Below are 22,883 nucleotides of genomic sequence, written 5' to 3' on the forward strand. Positions count from 1 at the left end.
GGACAATAGATTACTATAATGGTTTAGTACTGCATATATCGGTTTAATCTTCACTAAGCGGGTTTATTGCTGGAAAGGTCACGGTGAATTTGCCGTGGACATAACTGCACTATGTCAACAGCAACAGGGTCTTGACGCGAACGCTTTTGCTATAGAGTTGATGAGGAGAAAGTTTCAAAAGCAGTGAAAGTAAATAATAAATTATGATAATGATATACAATTCATAGACTTGTATATGAAAGTGCTTTTACAGACTCTGGAGACCTGCAGAATGCGTTGCGAGTCCTCAAGTGCACTTTATATTAGCCTACTTGTTTCATTCAATTATTTGAACTGTTTTCATGGTTATTAATCAGATCAACACATGACATGCGTGCAGGGACCCTAAGACGAACTTGAATGTTTTAATGAAAATCTTTTAGATTTACATGCCTGTACACCATTGCTGCCCACAGATTAGAAAGATATAATAGGAAAAATACACTTTCAAAATAAAAGCTAATATATAAAGAAAATAACCATGATTGTTTTGAATGGACGTGTAATTCAAGTGCTTGTATTTTGTATCGGTTCAGAATCGTGTTTTCATTAATTATACGTTATAATTTTTAAAATGCAATGTAGTATACAAAAGGAAATTTATACGGCAGTGCTTGCTTTTGAATCATTACAATTCAAATCGTTAAAATCATTAAAGAATTCACCTGTGTATGAACCAGTGGCAGATGTTTCATCTACCGTTGGCATACCCTGGCAACATTTCTCTAAAAATATTCCTCGAAGTTCTCGCTTAAATCTTCTGTGCGAGATGGCATATACGATTGGATTCCACACCGAGGCACTCTTAGCCATTACAACTGGGATTAATTGTATTATTGGGAAAACAAGCGTTGGGCTCACAAACTGACCAATAAATGCAACACAGGCATATGGACCCCATGATAAGACAAACATGGTAATCAACTTCATACCTATCTTGGCCGTTTCAAAGTTTTTCACCTGACGCTTGTGTATCTTGAAAGTTCTGACAACTAAAGTGGTTTTAACTTTACTCATGTCTAGAAGAGATTGTCGACTTTGCTTGACTGCAAGAACAACCCGAGTGTAACTGTACATAATTATGGTCATCGGTATGAAGAAAGCGCCTGCGAATAGAAACCCAACATAGAGTTTGTTTTCTAAGGTTTGAGTTACATAATCGAAAGAGCAGTTGAGCTTGTATCCTTCCAGAACAAAGGCCCCTTTGCCTGACAAGGGTAGAACAGACCATAGGAAAGAGTAGACCCACGCCACAACAGTTAGGAAGAATACACGTCTATAGCTGCCGGTGCCGGAACCGTCAGTGGTAGTACAAATAGCACAACGTCTGTAAAGGTACAATTTACAAAAAACAAAATGTAAATATAAATATAAATTGATACAATGGTAAACATGGTAAAATTACCAAACAAAAACTAAGAAAATCAATACGGAAACACAAACGCACAATACAATTGACTTCTCAAATTTTGAACCTAAATTTAAATGTTTAATTTTGTTGTCTAATTGAAAAGTAGAATACACGTGATCACGTTTCTTGCCCTTAAACATTTAAAAGGGCATTTCGTGATCCACAGCCTCATCATCCCCCCACTTTTTTCAAAAAAAGTTGAGATTTTTATACCACTGGAAACCTCTGGCTACATAATGTTTATATACCAAAAATTTCTTGCAGATTAATTCGTTTAGCAAAAATATCATCAAATTTGAATTTCGTTCTGGTATACCAGAACGTATACCAGAACGAAATTAGAACAATGGCCTATAGAGCAGTGTAATACACATAATCATGCATAACTCGCAAACGCAAAATCCGAATCAACTCAAATTTTGGGAATAAGCTTTTTTCGTGGATATCTACTGAAAAATGTCATAAAAAGAGGGTGTTAGGGTCACGAAATCCTCCTTTAAATTTCAGATATGTTCAGACAAATTGAAATGACTTGGTTATATTAATGATGATACTACATTAGATTAATGTATACTTGTATACCAGTGAAGTAAGTTGCAGGAACCCACAGTTAAAACACGACCATCGTCATCCAGAAACAATATATATGAACACCTATAGCTGACTGCATTAGGTAAAATGGAAATGCTTATTTAATAATTGCTGAGTTTGCGTGAAAGCTGGCAAACATCATTGTATCATGATTAATTCAGGTATGCTGAATTCTACGTTCTATGTCAAGTTATATTTGAACACAATACACTGTTACAACACTGGCTAAAGCATCCGTTGGGTAAAATATTTGACACATCATTTCACGAAGCATTGGTAAGTTAAATCCACCTTTTATTTTCAGAAATTTTTACCTGATCTTGGTTTAAATATACCCAACCTATGTGGATTGTTCACTCGGTGCCCAGCGGTTGGACAAAATGCCTCTTTTACCTAAGCATCCGGACGAGTAAAAAAACACCCCCCATATCTAAGCATGCTACATTTGATTCCTTACCGGTCATAAGCTATCGCAGTCAGAATGCAGAGCGACGCGATTCCAAACAGCGATCCTAAAAAGGCGTATACGTCACATCCTGAAATTGAATTACAGATACAAATAATTAATGTTCAGAATAAGTTAAGCATATTAGAAAAAAACCCGAGCTGAACATCAAATTCCTATAAGCAATATCTAAACCATGTTGTAATGACTAAAATTCTCTCTATGTGATTATCTCACGTTATTGATGGAGCATTATGTCACGTCCTAAGCACAAAAGGCCTTTACTAGCAAGCCATACCAAGGGACAAGTTATGATGGTTAAAATGAATTTGCATTATAAATTCAAAGATATAGCACCGCATGTGTTATTGGATGTTCTTCAATCAAAATGAAATCGTTAACACCTCTGTCACCTTTCAAACGACCAACCGGAACGATATAACAATTGTCTGATCTGATTTATTTCTCATCGTAGGATAACACGAATGAATTCGATGAAAGTGTGTGAGCTCCAGTACAAGGCCATTAAGTTATATCTAATAATTTTATGCAAGGTTTTACCCACATATCAAAAGCACAATCACCGTTCTAAAAAAATAGTAGGTGAATATGCTATCTACCAGGCAAAAATTGGCAATATCATGATGATACCAAACAAATTGTTTCCAACTCGTGGCGATAATTCTCAGGTACAAGTGATTATTTATTGTTACTATGCGATAATAGAATTTTACCCAATAAAATTCAGTACAAAACGTTGGGGTTTTTTTTTAAAAAAAGGGTCAATTTATTTAATCAAAATGAAAAAAGTTCCAACCTCAAATGTTGAAGGGCACATATTCATCCACAACTCCAGCACTTAATTTTATTATTACAATCCCAACTGTAATTATTACAATATTAGTTTATAATATTATTATTGTATTATACATCCTTATATGCATTATTTTAAGAACTCGAGAAGTTCGTTTAATCCTCCCATTTGGGGTATGAATCCGTTTGAAGTTCGATGAACAGTATGTTATTTCAAGGAAATTTGGGTTCAAAAACATTAGAGCTCGTACATCAAGATGGCGTATCTTGACAATTGTATTCTGAATACGATACAAGAATGTCATTCAAATCAAAAAATAATTTTGATTATTTTGAAATTCGCAATTTAATACACATTTTCCAAATGACAAATCATTAAAATTGATATTTTTGATATTTAGCAGTACTTGAAGTAAACTTTATAAATCTGATGATGATTTATACTTAAAGTGTATGTAGGTGGGATGAAAAGCCGACGATCAATTGAAAATTTTGACCTTTCGTATTGAAGATATGGATTTTTTACCCCCAAAACACCAAAAAAAAGAAGGTCATGAAACAAAGTTTCCAACTTTTTGGGATTACTTATAAAAAATCCATATCTTCAAATGTAAATATACAGAAATTATTATTGTAATACATCATTATTTTAATAACTCGAAGTTCAATGGGGTACGAACGTTTGGACAGTATTTATTTTCGTCATCAGACATATTTTCATTCTGAATACGAAGAATGTCCTGATATCAAATAATTTTGATTTTTGAAACGCAATTTAATACATTTTATGGCAAATCATTAAAAATTGATAATATATTTAGCAGTACTTGAAGTAAACTTTTAAATGAATTTTACTTCGATGACATATTGAAGATATGGATTTTTTCCCAAAACACCAAAAAAAATAGGTCTTTTTTGGAAAAAAATCCATATCTTTAATATGAAAGATCAAAATTTTTTGACCGTCGGCTTTTTCCTATATCAAATATATTTTATAATTTTTGATCTGTTATATATCAAAAATTTGAAAAATATCAAATTTTTATAATTTGTCATAAAATTTGTATTATAATGAAAATTATTTGATATCAGAAAGACATGCTCCGTATTCAGAATGCAATTCGATAGGTCTGAGGTGCTCTCATGTCCCACAAAAAATACTGTCGAAACGCAATAAACGCTCATTTTAGATCCCTTAATGCTCTGCGTCTAGCCATGCGCTTCAATGGAAAAAGTTCACATTTTGAAATATTTGCTCACAATATCAAGAGCTATCTTAAGAACTACTGGATCAATACTAGGCGTGTTTGTACTCATTTTAATGCATTTTTCAAGCTGATTCCTAATATTGTCATGAAAATCCTGAAATTTTTGAATTTTAATAAGCGCTTGAAAATAGTAAATCGTATGAACACGTTCTTTTAATACGGTACCACTCTAAGTGTATGCACCTACTTTCAATTCATAAAAACAAATCCCAAACTATATAGCTAAACTCGGCTTTACCCACAATTCTACGGAGTTGCTCGTAAATTAGATTTTTATGCATCTTAACATTTCGAAAATATGCGAAATATGTACCAAAACAGTCCTGTTTAATCATGTCTTCTTGTAGTTATACTGAATGTTTATCAGGTTTTGATCATAGATAACCATTTTTGGGAGACTGTAATGGCTTTGAGAAAAAGGAATAATTAAAAGACCAATTTCACCAATACATAATTTCAAATATGTGTTACCTATATAGTTTAGTTGATATGATATCAAATACATAGCTTTCATACGACAACTAAACACTCCAAGTGAGTTCCAATATAATTTCCCACATTCTTCAAGCCCTGCTGCCCTCTATCGGGGGCTAATTTATAGTTTAAGCTTCTTGGATGCATACATATTTCGCGGTTAGTGATTATTTGTTGCCCTGCGGGGCAATATAGCTGGATATTCATATTTAGCGGTAAGTGGGTCTTTTTTAACGACTTTTGAGGGAAAATTCCCACTAACATGCAATTTTCGGCAAATATGAAAGGAATGGCTTTTTTCCAATTAATGAAGTTAAAAGTTCATATACCTTTGAATACATTCATAAGAGTAAATTAAAATTCATGGGTTTTACTGTAGAAATATTATGGTGCTCTCTCCTAATGGTTGATTTTGATGGTCCGGCATATAAACAGTCATGGATGGTATAGTGGCTGAACATTTACATCACTAAAATGAGCGTAGATGATTGACCTCTCTAGATCTCGTGCTAACCAATTTTCAAGACCATTACTTTCCACCTATCCCTCTTTCTCCGCTCGGCACAAGCGATCATGCTTGTGTGTTATTGATCCCAAAACACAAAATCACATATAGCACACAGAAATCTTGTGTTATCCGTCCTTTTGGTGAATCCGTGTTAGAGTATTTGGTAGGTGGATACAAGAGCAATCCTGGAACGAGGTCTATGATGGCGAGGGCACTCAGGCTAAAACTGACGCTTTGTACTCTATCTTAAACAAAGGTATTGACATGCATTTACCAACTAAATCTATTAAAATTCATCAGTCAGATAAGCCATGGATAACATCCAACATAAAGAAACTTATCTCTAAACGTCAATTTGCTTTTGCAGAGAATGACACTTTGAATTGGCGTAAACTTAGAAATGAAGTCCAAAGAGAGATTGGTAAAGCTAAAGTGTCTTTCAATGCTGAAAGAGTAAGAAAACTGCAAAAAACCGATCCACGTAAATGGTATCAAAGAATTAAGTCCATGATGAACTCTACAAACTCGGACCTTGATATGCATATACCTGGTGTTGATAGAACCAATCACAAAGATATGGCAAATGCTATCATTTCCAAGTTTGTCAGTATTTCATCTCATATCGAGCCCCTGAAGTATTCAAATCTTCCTGCCTATCTACCTGTCAGATATTCTGCCCCTGAATTGCAACCTTGGGAAGTATATTCTGAACTATTGAAGGTCAAAACATCCAAATCCAGTGGCCCAGATGGCATCCCTCCTAAACTCATTAAAGAGTTTGCGTATGAACTGAGTAGCCCATTGACTAATTTGCTTAATTGTTCTTTCCGTGAAGGGGTGGTTCCGTGCCAGTGGAGGTCTGCTATTGTAGTCCCTATTCCCAAGCAGTTCCCCGCTTCCGTTGACAAAATGCGCCCAATATCGCTCACTGATATATTTGCCAAAATAGCGGAAGGCTTTATTGCCAAGTGGGTTGTTAATGACATTCAAGACAGTATTGATATCAATCAATTTGGTAATATTCATGGGGTCTCAACGGCTCATTATCTTCTCAACCTCACTCATTTTTTATTCCATGGTTCAGATAAGGCAAACAATGTTGGAACAGTAGTCCTCACCGACTTTTCCAAGGCATTTGACTTAGTTAGTCATACTGTTGCCATTCAAAAGCTAATTGTCTTGGGGGTCCGGGGGACTATTGTTCCTTGGATTTGTAGTTTTTTGGACAAGCGTCGCCAATGCGTGCGTTACAATCAAACTTTGTCCGCTTACCTTCCTCTTAGCGCTGGTGTTCCACAGGAACAAAACTTGGGCCCATAACTTTTAGGCAGTCATCAATGACGCGGCTGGTGATTGCAGGTCACACTATTGGAAATATGTTGACGACCTCACCTTCGCTGAAAACCGTTCCTCTAGTGTGACTAGCAATTTGCAGACAGATCTTGATGACTTCCTGAAGTGGTCAGTAGATAATCAACTCAAACTTAATCCTGTCAAGTGTCAAGCTATGCAAATTTGTTTCAAGACAGACTCTCCTCCTCAGCCAGACTTAAAAAATTGGTCCCCTCCTCTCTCTTTTGTGTCTTCTGCCAAAGTGTTGGGTATTTGGCTCCAGACTGACCTCAAATGGGATGGTCAAGTTGACCACATGTGGAAGAATTCAAATAGAAGGCTATTCATGCTTCGTTCTCTTAAGAAGTTTGGGTTCAATACATCCGAGTTAGTGACCATTTACACAGGCCTGCATTTACAGAGGATATATTAGACCCCTGGTTGAATATTCCGATGTCATTTGGCACTCCACTTTCACTTCCAAGCAGGCCATCAAGCTTGAGAACATCCAGAAAAGAGCTCTGAGAATTATCCTTGGGCCCAATTATGTATCTTATGACAATGCTCTTGTTGTGTGTAACCTTAATAAGCTGTCTGATAGGAGGGAGCAACATTGCCTTAAATTTGCTCGTACATTTTCCAAGTGTGATCGGACCACCAAGTTGCTTCCTCCCAGCAGAGGTCAGGCTCATGGTAGACAATTAAGAAACAATGCCAATCTTTCCCAACTCCGTGCCCGCACGGACAGGTTTGCTAGGAGTCCAGTTTTCGTACTTTGTTAGGCTGCTAAACAGCAACCCATCCTAATTCTGGTTCATCCCTGCATTGCTTTGCTGTGTATCCTGTTTCTTTTTGCTGCCTTGAGTTCTGACCTCATTTGTTGTTTATATTTATTTATTATGTTGTTATATATATATTGCTTTAATTCTCATTGTTGTTTTTTGCTTTTCTTTGTGTACAATGTAATTCGGCCTCCGGGCCGCGATTTTGTGCCAATAAAATCATATCATATCATATATCATATACATATATACCTACAAGTAGCTTAAGTCATTTGGGTGTAAACTCAAGCATGAAACCACCCACCACTAATTAACAATTGCAACACAATCCATTTTGCATGCATACATCTCTTTCAAAAGCTCACACAGCATCAACATATCAAAAGTCTAGGAAAGTCTAACGAGTGGAACAGTGCATAATTTGCATAAATCCAAAATGGCCGCTTATGCAGGGGTGAAAATTTTAATTTGGTCAAACTTGGTTAAAAATGTATACTCATTATAAGGCTCAGAAAATATAGTTTGACATACCTCGATGTACAGTTCTGGAGTTATAGGTAAAAGAGTTAAAGGTTGAATTTTGGACTTCACAGGGCAGGGGATAGTGATCGAACATTTCTCGGATTTTGTAATTAAGTGATTTCAAACAAAAAATAGTTGACCATACCGCAGATGTTTAGTTATGGTGATAAATTTGTGACTATTTTTGAATTTTTCTCAAAAATAATAACACACTGGTAACAAAAGTTATGTATTTTATAGGGTCAAGGAATCCAGTTACTACACTGGAATTTCAGTGACTCAAGACAAGCGGTACGTTATTTATGATAAGAAAAGAGGTTGCGCTACAACGTACCTCATTTCTTAACATATATAATGAACCACTTGTCTTGAATCACTGAAATTTCAGTGAAGTAATTGGAGTCCTTGCCCTATAATATACATAGCTTTTGTTACCAGTGTGCAGTTACGAAAAAATGCAAAATTTATCAGGGGTGTAATACCACCTTATCTGGGTAACTGGACAAAAATCCAAGCCCGTTGAACCCTGTTGATCTTTACCTAAACTCCTCAACAAAAAGTTTATCTATGCACACATTTATTGTTCAGGCTCTGAGTTTTAAGGTATTGGATAAGACGTAGTCGAGTTCAATATTTTGAAACTCATAGCGAGACCAAAAATTATCGGAAAAGATATATGTTTTTTTTATTAAAGATACACAATATTCTAGTAACATAATACTCAATAAATGATCGCATTTACGTATTTGTTATGTTAAGAATTAAATGTACACAATAAGATATTAAATTGAATTGAATTGAATATAATGCAGAAAGCAAAACCAGCACTAAGATATTATATTACGCGCATCTTAGAAAAGGGCAATCTTAAATCTTCCATCACATCAAATACAGGTATATATACAGAATGAGATGGAATGTATATTTAAAATACTAGCACTTAAGACATTAACAATAGAAATTGTAAAAAGAAAACATTGATTTTATGCGTTTTATACAAATTGTATTTCTCCTTTTTTTCGTTGCTTCCTTTATGTTTTGAATACCTTTTAATTCCTTTATATCTGTAAAAGCAATTTGTTATTTTTGTTAAGAAGTTTGCACCCGAAAGCAAGTTGAACACAAGTCATGATGATAATTTGTAGTCTTTCGAATTAATTTTCAAAGACTTCTGCTTCATCATTCATAGCGTTACAGCTAATAAGTGCCATTTTAAAAAGATCTTTGATTTTTGTCTATGGCATTAACTTAATTTTGGATATCCAACTCGTGCTCATAAAAGTGAATTACCGCATTAATGAACATTGTGAACTTATCACAACGATACATGATGTATGTATAGCGTCACTTGAGTGTATTTTCATGATGTATGAATGAATGAATCAATGAATGTATTTGAATGAATGAAGTATTGAATGAATGAATGAATGAATGAATGAATGAATGAATGAATGAATGAATGAATGAATGAATGAATGAATGAATGAATGAATGCATGAATGAATGATATAGTCAAAACATTTTACAACGATAGCCTTGAAATGGAAAGCAACGCAGATCACACTTGATATTCACTTGATATTGCTGCTACATGTAAAATTCCTGATCATTTCCCTCAAGTCCAGGCAGGTCGGAGATGAGTATGACTATAACGGTGTTTGCATTCAAATATTGAAACAAATAAGCTGACACTGTCAATCAATATTAGTATTAAGCTAAGATGCACTATTTTTAGTTAAATGGCTTATAACTGGACAAAATATGGCTTCTACCACGCCACTCGTCTTAAGGATACACGGCTTTATAACAAAATATCTGTTTGCCAATATAGTGTTGTAAGGAAAGGGCAAGGTGCATTTAATTAGTTAAAGTGTAAGAATTATTATTTTAGGTTTCTAAACATTTTATTGTGCCACCTCCTTTACTTATGGCAAATGTTTGAATACATTTGATCACATTCTTGCCTATGAATAAGTGATTCCTGTTTTTGTTATGACTTCACCATGTTCCATGCAATACGTACTTTTTCAAATTGCAACTTTTCTGGGCATTATTTTTGTTAATAAGTTGACATGGTGTCTCAGGCAAAGAAAGCATTTCCTACTAAAAGACCTAAATTTTGAGAGTGGGTTTGTATATTTGAAAAAATATTTACAAATTTAACAATAAGGTGCCCTGTTTTTACCGGCCACCTTCAGGAACACATCATCACGCGCTCGTAAACAAACGCGAGTTTGATTGACAGATGATGTCAGACGCAAACAAGTCTTTTTTTTTTAATTTTGTTTTTCATTATGCATATTTTACCTTTGTTTGTCAAATCAATTTCAAGTAGGAAATTTGAACTGTGCTCAACGTTTATATTCTGTGAATGTCAAGATATTATATCCACTTCACATTTAAGAAAAGACAACGAGACTCGCAGACAAAATATTATTATCGATGCCTCATACGGCAGAGCGTGCGAAGGTGTCCTCGCCTTTGGTACATGAGGCAAAACATTACAGAATACGGGCGTAAAAATAATATGAGAAATAATATATAAATATTGAGCAAAATTACAAAAATAGCTGCAATTGTGCACATTCAGCAAGTAACTCTGGATGAATAAATGGGCTATGCAATACTCATCCATCCACATAGAAAAAGGTAAGTGAGACATTTACTTCGTCCGTTCCGATGAGACGTTAATTGTTTTAATATTTAAAATGAGTGATATCGAACCTTATGGAACTTATGTCTGTTCAATTAGCTTAGACTTGAATTTTTAAGATATTTGAAAAAATAAAAATTTGGCCAAAGTCAAAAGAAAGTCTTAGCACAGCCTTAGACCTAACTATTTATACTTTTCAAATTCCAAAGTTCAATTTATTCTTTTCAATTTTGCCTCATTTTAGGCAGTGGTGGGTCCACCAAAAGGCTTGCGAGACAAATCGATCGTCCATTCTGAACATAGGGCATAGAATTATCCAATTTAGCAAAACAATTTGTCCACCAATCTGTTCTGCCATTTCAAGTGTTATACCGTTCCGGTTATTGGATAGGTTCTATAGGTGATGATGGTCCACCGGTTTTATTACACGAAATTATATGGAAAAAATTACGTTTATATAAGGATAGCTTAAGACTCCGTATTGTACGTACAATATTATATGTACAATACTTTTCGTTACGTCAAAAAGTATTACACGTGCAATAAATATTGCCACGACAGTTGGAATTAAATAACGCAATAACCCTGACGGTTCATTGCATTGCTAAATCATGCGAGGTCACCAGAAAATCTATGCCATCCCATTTCTACGCATGCGATGATAAAATCCTAGAGTGTTTGGTTTGATTTGCACTTTACCAGTAGCCTAATAAATTCATAAAACAATAAAAATCAAATAAAGATTTAGGGCAAATGTTTTTCTCACTGCTCATCTGATCCCTTTCCCAGAAACTAAATACCGATACTCCTTGTTTTTTTGACTTTCCAGAGATAATTATGAGTAAACATCAAATTTAATGTTTACAAAACAATCAAATATATATAATTCTTTTGCATTTTGTACATAAATATTGATATCAATAATTCGCCTACAAACATTAAAAAAGGGGGCCTTAAAGTGTCTATTTTAAATATACTAATTCCGCCATGCCCAACAGTTTATTATGAGTCTCAATCGTGTAATGGAACCCAAATTGCAAACAAAAATAAAAACAAATTTTGTTATCACTGCCTATACATTGTATTATAGGAATTTAATAGATGGTTCATTTTAATAAATAAATAGATTAAAACGGGTAATAGACAGGAAATATTTGGCAATACCGGATTTACCAGAGAGCCAGTGGATAAAGAAATTAATTAAAATTAAAACAAATTAAATGAGAAAATGAAAGCAAGGACATTTACGAAGTATTGTTTTAGAATTCGAAGAGTCGCTAAATGTTATCCTGGCCCCAGGACACTGATTAATGTAAATTCTAGACCCATAGTTATTTTATCTACTTTTGCCAGCATTCAACCTGTTCAGCATGATTTATGCCTATTTTTAATAAAATTCGAAATCTGACGTATCAACGTTGTATCGTGCACGAATTATGAAAGAGACTATTTTATTTGACACGGTTTATGGATTTCAGAAGATCGGTCCTATAATAGCTCGATTAGAGAATTACAGCAAGAGGCTTTGAGGATGAAACCATCAACCAAATGACATATTTCAGAAATATATTCAGGCTTGAGTCAACTCTGAAATATATATTTCAAGTAATCTCGTTTCACACTTTGGCTTGCAATGACGAAGGGGCGGTAATGTTAATATACGATTTGTCAAATATTGGTGCAAATATACGATTTCGGTCAACTATTTGGCTATCCACCCAAAATTTGAAATGTTTATTAGTAACAACAACTCGTAGGGCAAGAGTAATTTAGCGAAATAATGAGTTAAATAAAAAGAAAACCCATTTTAGGTTTCTAAACATTTTACAATTAGGTGCCACGCTTGTGTTCTAGGGGAATTAAAATATCACAATTAACAGGTTTAATTCAAAATCTGTCCTACAAGCACATGTACAAACAATAAGGTTGAAAAATAAATAGCTATTTAAAAATGATCAAAGATCGTCTTGCCTTTATGACACTGAATAGGCCAAAATAGCCTCTGACGAAAAAAAATTTTTTCATGCTGATTTCTTTTTAAATGTTCGTATGTCAATATTTGAAGAAAGTGAAAAAAGGCGGATATTACACTCATTGCATTAATTAATACGCCTATAATTAATGAATGAAAAGTATAGAAGGCGTTGCATTGTTTGATGAGAAATTAAGGGTGCCTTTTCAGGCAAAGTTGAGGATTTTCTAATTTCAGATCAATAAGCCCTACTTACATGGAATTGCCCCTAACGCTATTTTAGGGGAGAGGAGTGTTATATTTTCGCCATCCCACCTATATTTTTCTGACCAGCCTAGCGATGTCAATTTAAAGTTATTTGATTTTTGTGTAAGCCCTATGTCTTTTATATACGGCCACAATCCCAAAACTATAGAACCATCAGGATAGAGCAAACAAAAAAGTTGTTGAAACGAACGTTACCAGGAGTTTGATTGACAATCATGTCAAACGCAAACAAATCATTGCATTTTTTATTTGCAAACATTTAGCAAGAGTATTTCATTCTCTGCGTATTTTCACTTTGTTTGTCAAATCAATTTCGGGTCAGGAAATTTGAACTGTGCTCAACGTATCATGTATTCTGTGAGATGTATGGATTAGGACATAAACGGTGGTTGAGTAACATTGATATAATAAAACTTTAAAAACATGCTTTTAAGTCAGTTTACCTTGTTTAATGGTAATAATTATAAATTATCGCATAATGCCTGATGGGGCAGCCCTCAGAGCGCCCGGGGGAAGATATAGGGCGAACATGCCCTCATCCTTTGGTACATGAGGCAAAACATTTACAGAATACAGGGTATGTAAAATATAAATTGAATAAAGTTTATAACTGCATAAATCTTTGACAAAGCAAATGTTCCCAATACAAATTAAAAGATTCTGCATTTATGTATTGTGATACTACAACATTCATGCAAGAAAAACGTAATTTTTTGTTTTGGCATAGTTCGATGAACACGTCCCTGGCTAATATGAAGTTTATAATGGGCTATGTCAATTTTACCATCACCAAATTCCACGATAGAAGTGGTAAGTGAGTGGGCGAACCTGTACTTCGAACACTCCGCTCTCCCTACTGCATTAACATTTATACGTTTATGGATGTATTAATTGATTTCATAAGTAGGCCTTCAAACATGCCTCAATGATATCGAATTATGGAACTTATGTCGTCTTCAATTAGCTTAAAAAAAAAATTAACAAAAATATCTTGAATTTTAAGATATTTGAAAAAAAAACAAATAATACTTTTTAAAAAGTGACTAAAAAGAAAAGTGTTATTTTCAATAAATAGACCTAAAACATTACATAAATGATTAAATAAATATACTAAATAAATAAATAAATTCCAAAATTACAATAAAATAAAGATGCAATTGTGCCTCCATTTCTTTAAATCAATAAATTTGTGCCATTTATCATTTTGGGCATACTTAGTATTAATACGAATTTTTACGTATCGATTAACTTTAAAAAGGTGCCCATTGATATATAATAATTCAGAGTTAGCAAGTTGAATCATGGTAGGTATTATGATACCATGGTTGAATACAAGAAGATATTATAAGATGTTCTTCATTCCGTGCTCTCACTAAATTTAGAACTTTTAGAAACAATCTGTATCAATTCCACATAGGGCAACCATGATTGTAAAAGCAATCTGTATCCTGCCATTTCCGGTTATACCGTTCCGGTTATTGGATGCAGGTTCTATAGGTGATGATGGTCCACCGGTTTTATTACACGAAATTATATGGCGCGATTTCGTTTATGCATAACATTATTCTGAGCATTTTTCCTAAACAATGACATTAAAATTATGGATTTCGTTCTTATTTCAACTGGTTTACAATTTAAATTGAGCTTTGTTTAATACCACCATTCCTTCCCAAGAGTATCAGCATTCGCTTGACATTTTCAGATAGTGACTTTACAAGAATTATTTTCTTCTGTAACCTGATTATTTTAAATAATATTTTCCTGTACAAAAGTTCTTTTGTTGTACAGTTTTTTCAGTTTGTATTCAACAAACAAAACGAAAAAACAAATTGAAAATAAATGTGTAGTTTTATAATAGGCCTATAGGCATACAGCTTCTCAGACCCATTTGCACAATAAATAAATAAATAAATAAATAAATAAATAAATAAATAAATAAATAAATAAATAAATAAATAAATATTCAAAGTTTAGACCTTCTAGAATAGAAGTCGTTCCTCTGAGTTTCACGCCTAAAAAGCGATCGTCATACTGGCAAATATTTTGCAGACAATACTTCCTGAAGCGGATGGTCGAATAAATACTATATCTGCACATTGTGACATTCGTCCCCATTGCTCTAAATGGATTGATTCAAAAAAGTTTATGGTACCCGACGTTCTACGGCTTTTTATAAAAATATCGCGGGAAAAGACCAAAATTGAAAAGAAATGGGGTTTTAAATTGAACTTTAGAATTTGAAAAGTATAAATCACGTTAGGTCTAAGGCTGTGCTAACACTTTTCTTTGATGACTTTGACCACAATTTTTATTTTTTCAAATATCTTAAAAATTCAAGAATCTAAGCTAATTGAACAGACAGTAGCTAACCTTATTCATAAATTAGTGATATCGAACCGTAGAAGTAGCGGACCGTGTTAGGTAGAGCAAACCCTTTTCTGTATTGGAAATAGGGAGCAGTTTACCCCAATTATACACTCATAGAAATTTTTCGTTGGCATTACTCAGTAAGCATGGTAAGTTGATGTAAGTCGTTGCGTCAACTTTCCGAGTAATGCCAACGCGTACAATTTTGAGTAACGCTGACTCGATATCATTATGTTGGTCGCAATCATTTGCACTTACTTTATTGAGTTGTTACAACAAATGAAACTAGCCTAGGTTAGCATACTTTTCTAGAGGTGTGCTATAGTATACAAAATTTTGCACTGATTACAAAAATAAATATTTGAATACTGCTAATTGTGCAGAAAATGATCCAATTACGTGAATTAAGTAACAAAGTACCAAATTGGAATAACTCAAAACAATAAGTACCAGTAACTTTAATATGAACGAGTTACATCAACTTACATGTTGAGTTATATACAATAACTCAACTAATTGGTTCTTTGAACCTTGTTTATTTTTCTAAGTTCCATGAACTTGAATTCAGAAGTTGGCATTACTTAAAAGTTGACGCTAACGACTTACATCAATTTTTGAAAGTAATGCCAACATGAAGTTGATAGCTGACGGAACCTTTTGAGAAAACATAAAGAATTTTTAGCATTTTAAGTTCGGATAACTAAAATGAACCAAAAATTTTGTTTTGGCAACTTTTATGCAATGACTTATGACATTTTGAGTTGTCCAAACTTACTCATTTGAATTGCGTCATACAAGGCGAACAAGTCATTTCTATGAGTTAAAAAAGTAAATATAGCGGTTCTTGAGCGATAGCGGATCCTCGCCATCAAATCCATCCGGTGCTGTTTAGATATTAGACGTCAAAGTCAATTTACGTTTGAAATAGGCAATATTGGCACTTATGAAGTATCTCTAAAAACATTTCCCCAACAACATATCAAAGAAGGAAAAATGCCAAAATACTGAACACCGGCGCAAGACACAGTGACTTTGGTCGTCACTGCTTTTTGGCCTTGCCATCGATTTCGCAATGAAATCAGCCGTAGATCAAAAAACAAGAAAGGTATAACACTTCTACTAACATTGACTAAGGCGGATGCCAACATACAGATACAACTGAAGCCATCCGTGAACTTGAAGGTGGGTTTTAATGAGCTTCAACATCAGAAGTTGGCATTACTTAAAAAGTTGACGCAACGATACATCAACTTTTTAAGTAATGCCAACAGGTGGAAAATTGGGTTTTAATGAGCTTTTTCAACATGTTCAAGAAAACAGAAATCATGTCACTTGGTCTTTCGAACTCAGCACCTTCTCTTCCAATTGGAGATGACGGCCTCATTAAGGTTGAGAATCACTTGGGAGCATACTATAGTGCTGATGGATCAAATGCTAAGGTCTCAGTTAATCATAAATTGCTGCAAAGTATCGGGTGCTTTTAAAGAACTTGACAAGGTGTGGAAGGACCGGTATATCAATCTTAGACACCAAGATGAAATTCTACAGTCCAAAGAAGCATATTGAAGGGTAGAAAGAACACAGTCACTACAGGCACAATTTCAGCCTATGTTTTCCAGATATCGCAATGAAATTTTGAATTTCCTATGCTTAATTTCCCTAGGTATAATATTAAACATTGACTAATCTATGTCAACTGGACTTACTATTTTTGAGTGGGAAATTTTCACGTCCAATCCTGAACGCATCATCAGCCCTACTGATGTTGTGGCGAAAAGTTCATTGACCTGTGAAACGGATGTTGTAGTATCACAGGTCACCACTATTTGAGTTCAACCTGAAGGTATCTTCTGATCGCTGAACTGTAGGCCCCGGCCAAGTTGTGACGTAGGCCGTATATCCCCTTTGCCGCCACAACATCAGTAGGGCTGATGATGCGTTCAGATTGGACGAAAATTTCCCACTCAAAAATAGTAAGTCCAGTTGACTAGATTATAGTTTAAGTTAATACTGTTTAGCTACCTGGATGAATGATAATCTTCACAAACGTATCCCTATGTTTAGCCTTTGAATACTAAATTTGCTTCAGTATGCTTCTGAATGCTGGACTTTCACTGAAAGAGATGAGTTCAGATTAGATGCATTTGATATGAAATGCCAAAGGAAAGTTCTCCACATCAAATAGACACAGCATATCGCCCACGACTTCATAAGATCCGTATAACTAAACAACAGAAGCTCACTATTATTATTAGAAGTTGGCATTACTTAAAAAGTTGACGCAACGACTTACATCAACTTTTAAGTAATGCCAACAAAGTTGATTAGCTGACGGAACTTTTGAGCTTTTTCAGCATTTTTAAGTTCGGATAATTAAAATGAATTTTGTTTTGGCAACTTTTACACTATTTTTGAGTTTTCCAAACTTACTCCTTTTGAATTGCGTCAACAAGGCGAACAAGTCATTTCTATGAGTGTAGTTACACGTTAAAAATAGTATTATAGCGGTCCTTAGCGATAGCGGATCCTCGCCATCCAAATCCATCCGGTGCTGTTTGGATATTAGACGAGTCAATTTACGTTTGAAATAGGCAATATTGGCACATGAAGTATCTCTAAAAGACATCCCCAACAGCATATCAAAGAAGAAAAAATGCCAAAATACTGAACACCGGCGCAAGACACGGTGACTTTGGTCGCCACTGCTTTTTGGCCTTGCCATCGATTTCGCAATGAAATCAGCCGTAGATGAAAACAAGAAAGGTATACACTTCTACTAACATTGACTAAGGCGGATGCCAAGATGACAGATACAACTGAAGCCATCCGTGAATTTCAGAAACAGGTGGAAAATTGGGTCTTTAATGAGCTTCAACATGTTCAAGAAAACAGAAATCATGTCACTTGGTCTTTCGAACTCAGCACCTTCTGTTCCAATTGGAGATTACGGCCTCATTAAGGTTGAGAATCACTAGGGAGCATACTATAGTGCTGATGGATCAAATGCTAAGGTCTCAGTTAATCATAGAATTGGCAAAGTATCAGGTGCTTTTAAAGAACTTGACGAGGTGTGGAAGGACCGGTATATCAACTTAGACACCAAGATGAAATTCTACAGTCCAGCATTCAGAAGCATATTGAAGGGTAGAAAGAACACAGTCACTACAGGCACTTCAGCTCCAGATATCGAAACAATTTTGAATTTCCCCTATGTTTAGCCTTTGAATACTAAATTTGCTTCAGTATGCTTCTGAATGCTGGACTTTCACTGAAAGAGATGAGTTCAGATTAGATGCATTTGATATGAAATACCAAAGGAAAGTTCTCCGCATCAAATAGACACAGCATATCGCCCACGACTTCATCAAGAGCTCCTATAACTCCAAACAACATAAGCTCACTATAGGGTTATTGATCGACAGCACCACGAGGTACATATATATACAGTGGTTTGGCTCGTTGCCCAGAATGGATGAAGTCGCATCCTTCAGATATCATATGCTTCTGTATTTTCCCACCCACGATCAGAGAAGACTGGATGCCCTAGGGCAACTTGGAAGAGTGTTATTAACAGGGACGATTCAATCAGGTGGTAATAACAACGATTCAATCTGTTCTGCACATTATCATTTCATGTGGGAAGTTTAATTCACTACGCCATGCAGCAGGTGCAGAAAGTCATGCTGCTGTTACCATTTGCTAGTAGGAGGTATAAGTTGTAGTAGCTCAGACCTTCCTTAATGAATGACCATTATTTCAAACGGGGACCTGCCAAATTCGGGATATGCAATCGAAGCAAAATTGCATTCTGAATACGCATTATGACACCTCATTTTGCAATGGTCCCAATCAAATTGATGTTACAGCGTACAAATTAAAATAACGCGATTTGGAAGTTGCGGCATAATCATATTGCCTCGTACCAGTCTTGTATTCAGTATTCATAGAAGGAAATGTTTTGGCTCTCAGATTATTTTTTGTTTCGTGAATTTGGAGGTCCCACAGCACGTGATAATCAAAAAAATATCATCTTTCAAATCAGGGATATTGTTTACTTAACCCCATACTAAAATATAACAAGTTTAATGTTTTTGGGACCAAAAAGGTAACAAAAGTGGGATGACCTGAGGGTTTGTTGGTAATCGCACTCATCCCAATCAGGAAAGCTACCACCTGAAAGGAAACCCAGCAAATTGTACAGCCCATCTAGGACTCTGTTTTAGAAACAAGATGAATGTCATCTTCCATATTTCAATACTAACAGAAACTTGCATTACGCGAATAATGATAAATGATGTGAATAATGTTAATTGGCATTGATTATCACATAATCTCAAATGCGGGCAAAAAATCCTTGAAATCAATAAAAGGCTGAACAGCTGTACATGCTGAGCATTTCAAATATTGGGATTTTGCAAACGATCCATAATGCTAGAAATACACTTATCAAAGCATATTCCCAGATTTGGCATTTGGAATAATGGCACTCATTTATTAATGTACTGGCCAGTCTATACACCAACTTGAAAAGATAGCTGCAGAGGATCTATTGCGGCAACACAGATAGTACCTGGGAAGAGATTTAATTAATTACATCTTGATTGTGATTGAATATCAGTGATTGTGTACCGGGTACAATTCTGTATAGGAGAGTATATCATGGATGAACCCCTGAGTTTGCTGACACCGCAGTTTTACATCGGGGACACCCAGAACAAATGATTTCGGATCCCTGTCAGGGGCAGGGTTCATAGTCGCAGCCTCACGTAGGTGCTGAGGAAATTGTCTCAGCTTTTTTGCCATAACTTCGCGCTTCTAAGGTAGTCCCATCCTTTTTTTCATGCAGGAAAAGTGCTAAAAAATTATGAAATTATTTTTTGGCCAAAATGCCCCAAATCACAAACATGTAAAAGAATGGGTTTAAAATGTTGATTTTTTTAAAGGGTAACCTAATAAAAACTAAATAAGCCCCTCTGATTCTTTGGGATTTACCATTGTACTGATTTGTATAAATGTTATTCCATATGCCAATTTTTATAACTGTTCATGATAAATTTATTTTGATGACCATGTCCCTAGGGTCATTGATCGAAAACGACACAGGATATATATATTTTTAAGGCTCGTTCAAAATATATTCTGTTAATAATCTTTTCCTGTATCATATTCAACATTTTGACACCCAAAATGCTGTTCATCAAACTTAATACTGATGAATGCCCAAACCCACGTTATATAACGATTCCGATCATTTCAATGTTTTTTGTGGAACTTCTGCGAGCATATCAGACACACGAATTGTATGTTGAATACTGGAAGGATAGACCTGAACAATGATATACATGCGCGTATATTGAAGGATGGGGTGGGTTATATGGCTTCGTTAATATTCAACGACAAAAGATATGTCATTTTATTAACCCTTAATATTCAAATGATTGCTTTATTACATATAAACAACTATACCTCTTACCTGCAGTATCTCCCGGTCTCCCCCACATATAACTCAAATCATCTCCATCTCCCCTCCAGCGATAATATTCTTCTTCACGTCTTTAGAGCTCTCCTCCCCCTTCTCTTTTCACTTCCAATGCTCTCTCCCATCTGTTTCGGTTCTCCTTGCCCTTACCAGTGTTTCAACACACACCCCCACACCACACACACAATCTCTTCTATCTTCTACATTTTTCCAAAAAAATTGGTTCAGTAGAAACTCAATTAGCTTATTGAAAGTCATATAATCAATGGCCTTCCTTCGATCATCTCTACATCTTTGTGTCATGGGATTAATGACATGAATCGATTTTGTTCTATAACACCTACGCATGGCGATTACAATAGTCGCCCCTTTAGAATGTCGAATGCAAATATTTCGATGGTCTATATTTTCACGGCTTAAATAGCCATTGGCACACCATTCAAGATTTTGTAAAGCACCACCTGTCAATGTAGACTTTTCTTTCCAACTTCGCTCCCGCCGATTTCTCTCCTGCCGTGAATATTGCAGCTGCGAAATTCAAGACATTTCTTTTGTATACTTAGATCAGGTCAACTTCAAACCACAATAGGTTTTCACATAGATACCAAAGAAACTGAAACGAAAAGTGAATCTGCATGCTACAAATGTTAAGTTTTTAACATAAATGTAGATACAAAGAATTAATATTATGAGTCAAGTGGTTAGAGGCAGGATAATAGGAAATACGTGACCAAAACCAAAACAAAACTAAAACTCAACATTTGAAATGACCGATTGTATTAATTTATTGCTATGGTAGTTGATCCTGTTATGCCATCACTTCTACGGCGAATACGCCATGGCATAGTACAGAATGAATATGATACAATGACTATTATTTTACTTACCTATTTCACCCATTATCCATTTGTTTTTTGCAATTGATATAAACATTACAGGAAACATTGAAAACACCATTAACAGATCACTACAGGCTAGATTTATGATCAAAACGTTGTGCGGTGTCCGCAGCGATCTGGTTCTGGGAAGAAGATATAAACATAATTGGGAAAACGTTAGATTCAGATTCCAATTGCATGAAACACACACACAAACAAAAAAAATCAAGTATTACAATATTGCTGGATAAAGAAGAATTCCACAAACTTTAAATTGACCATTGATTCAATATTTTGTCCATTTCACATGACGTACTGGATAGAAGGGTTCTTTGCTGAAATAAGTAAGATTATGATAATAAATGGGATGGAAGGTGTCACTTGTTGTGACACCATGCGCCTAATCCAGTGCTTCAATGGCAAAAAGACGGATATCCTTTTTGAATGAAGAGATGAAGAAACTCCAGTTCACAAAAGGTTCCGATACCTTTACAATGGTCTCTAAATGGTTTAATTGGTTTTGCAAGGTCTCAGGTAAATGATGGTGGTAGAGTGATTGATGGATGTGTCGGGTGGAAGCAATGTGTTAGAAGACAAAGGTTCTTCAGAGTATGGAAGACTCAGAAGAAACAAAGGTTACGTGGCTAACCCATAAGGTATTGGATGACCTTGAATCGCACCAAAAATATTGTCTTGCGTGTTTATTATGTGTTTACATGCCATTATGTCCTTTATCACGTGACCTTGTTATTGCAATTAAAATTCCCGAATCCTCCAACCCTTACAAGATGTCAGCCAAATTTACTGTTATTGTCATCCAATCACAACTTTCGTGTAACCTTCTTCCGTAACTATTTTGCTGATACCATGCAGAAACCGATTACACCATTTGGTGACCATTCAAAAAGGCATTTCGACATTTGGACTAATGTTTCTCTGTGTCTGCATTCTAACGGATTCCCGTTTTCCCGCCATTGTAAGCACCGGACGGCCCGCATGATGTCACCTTGATAAGTGAGTTCGAACCTTTCAACAGAGTCTAATCTACTTATTTCATGAAAGAACATTTCGCATGCATGTTA

At 35.1% G+C, this 22,883-nt stretch overlaps 1 protein-coding gene across 1 annotated transcript in view; it reads right to left on the bottom strand.

Annotated features, from left to right (window-relative positions):
* Nucleotides 1-634: 634 nt before the first annotated feature.
* LOC140162825 (rhodopsin, GQ-coupled-like) overlaps nucleotides 635-22,883 on the bottom strand; it is a 52,199-nt gene continuing 29,950 nt past the window's right edge. Inside the window, exons 2-4 of the mRNA XM_072186130.1 lie at nucleotides 21,811-21,944; nucleotides 2,499-2,577; nucleotides 635-1,366 (exon numbers count right to left, since the gene is read on the bottom strand). Coding sequence (XP_072042231.1) covers nucleotides 640-1,366; nucleotides 2,499-2,577; nucleotides 21,811-21,944 — 940 coding nt within the window. The 3' untranslated portion in view covers nucleotides 635-639. The remainder of the gene's footprint in view (nucleotides 1,367-2,498; nucleotides 2,578-21,810; nucleotides 21,945-22,883) is intronic.

Source organism: Amphiura filiformis, chromosome 1 (assembly GCF_039555335.1).
Source record: "Amphiura filiformis chromosome 1, Afil_fr2py, whole genome shotgun sequence".
Taxonomy (NCBI): Eukaryota; Metazoa; Echinodermata; class Ophiuroidea; order Amphilepidida; family Amphiuridae; genus Amphiura; species Amphiura filiformis.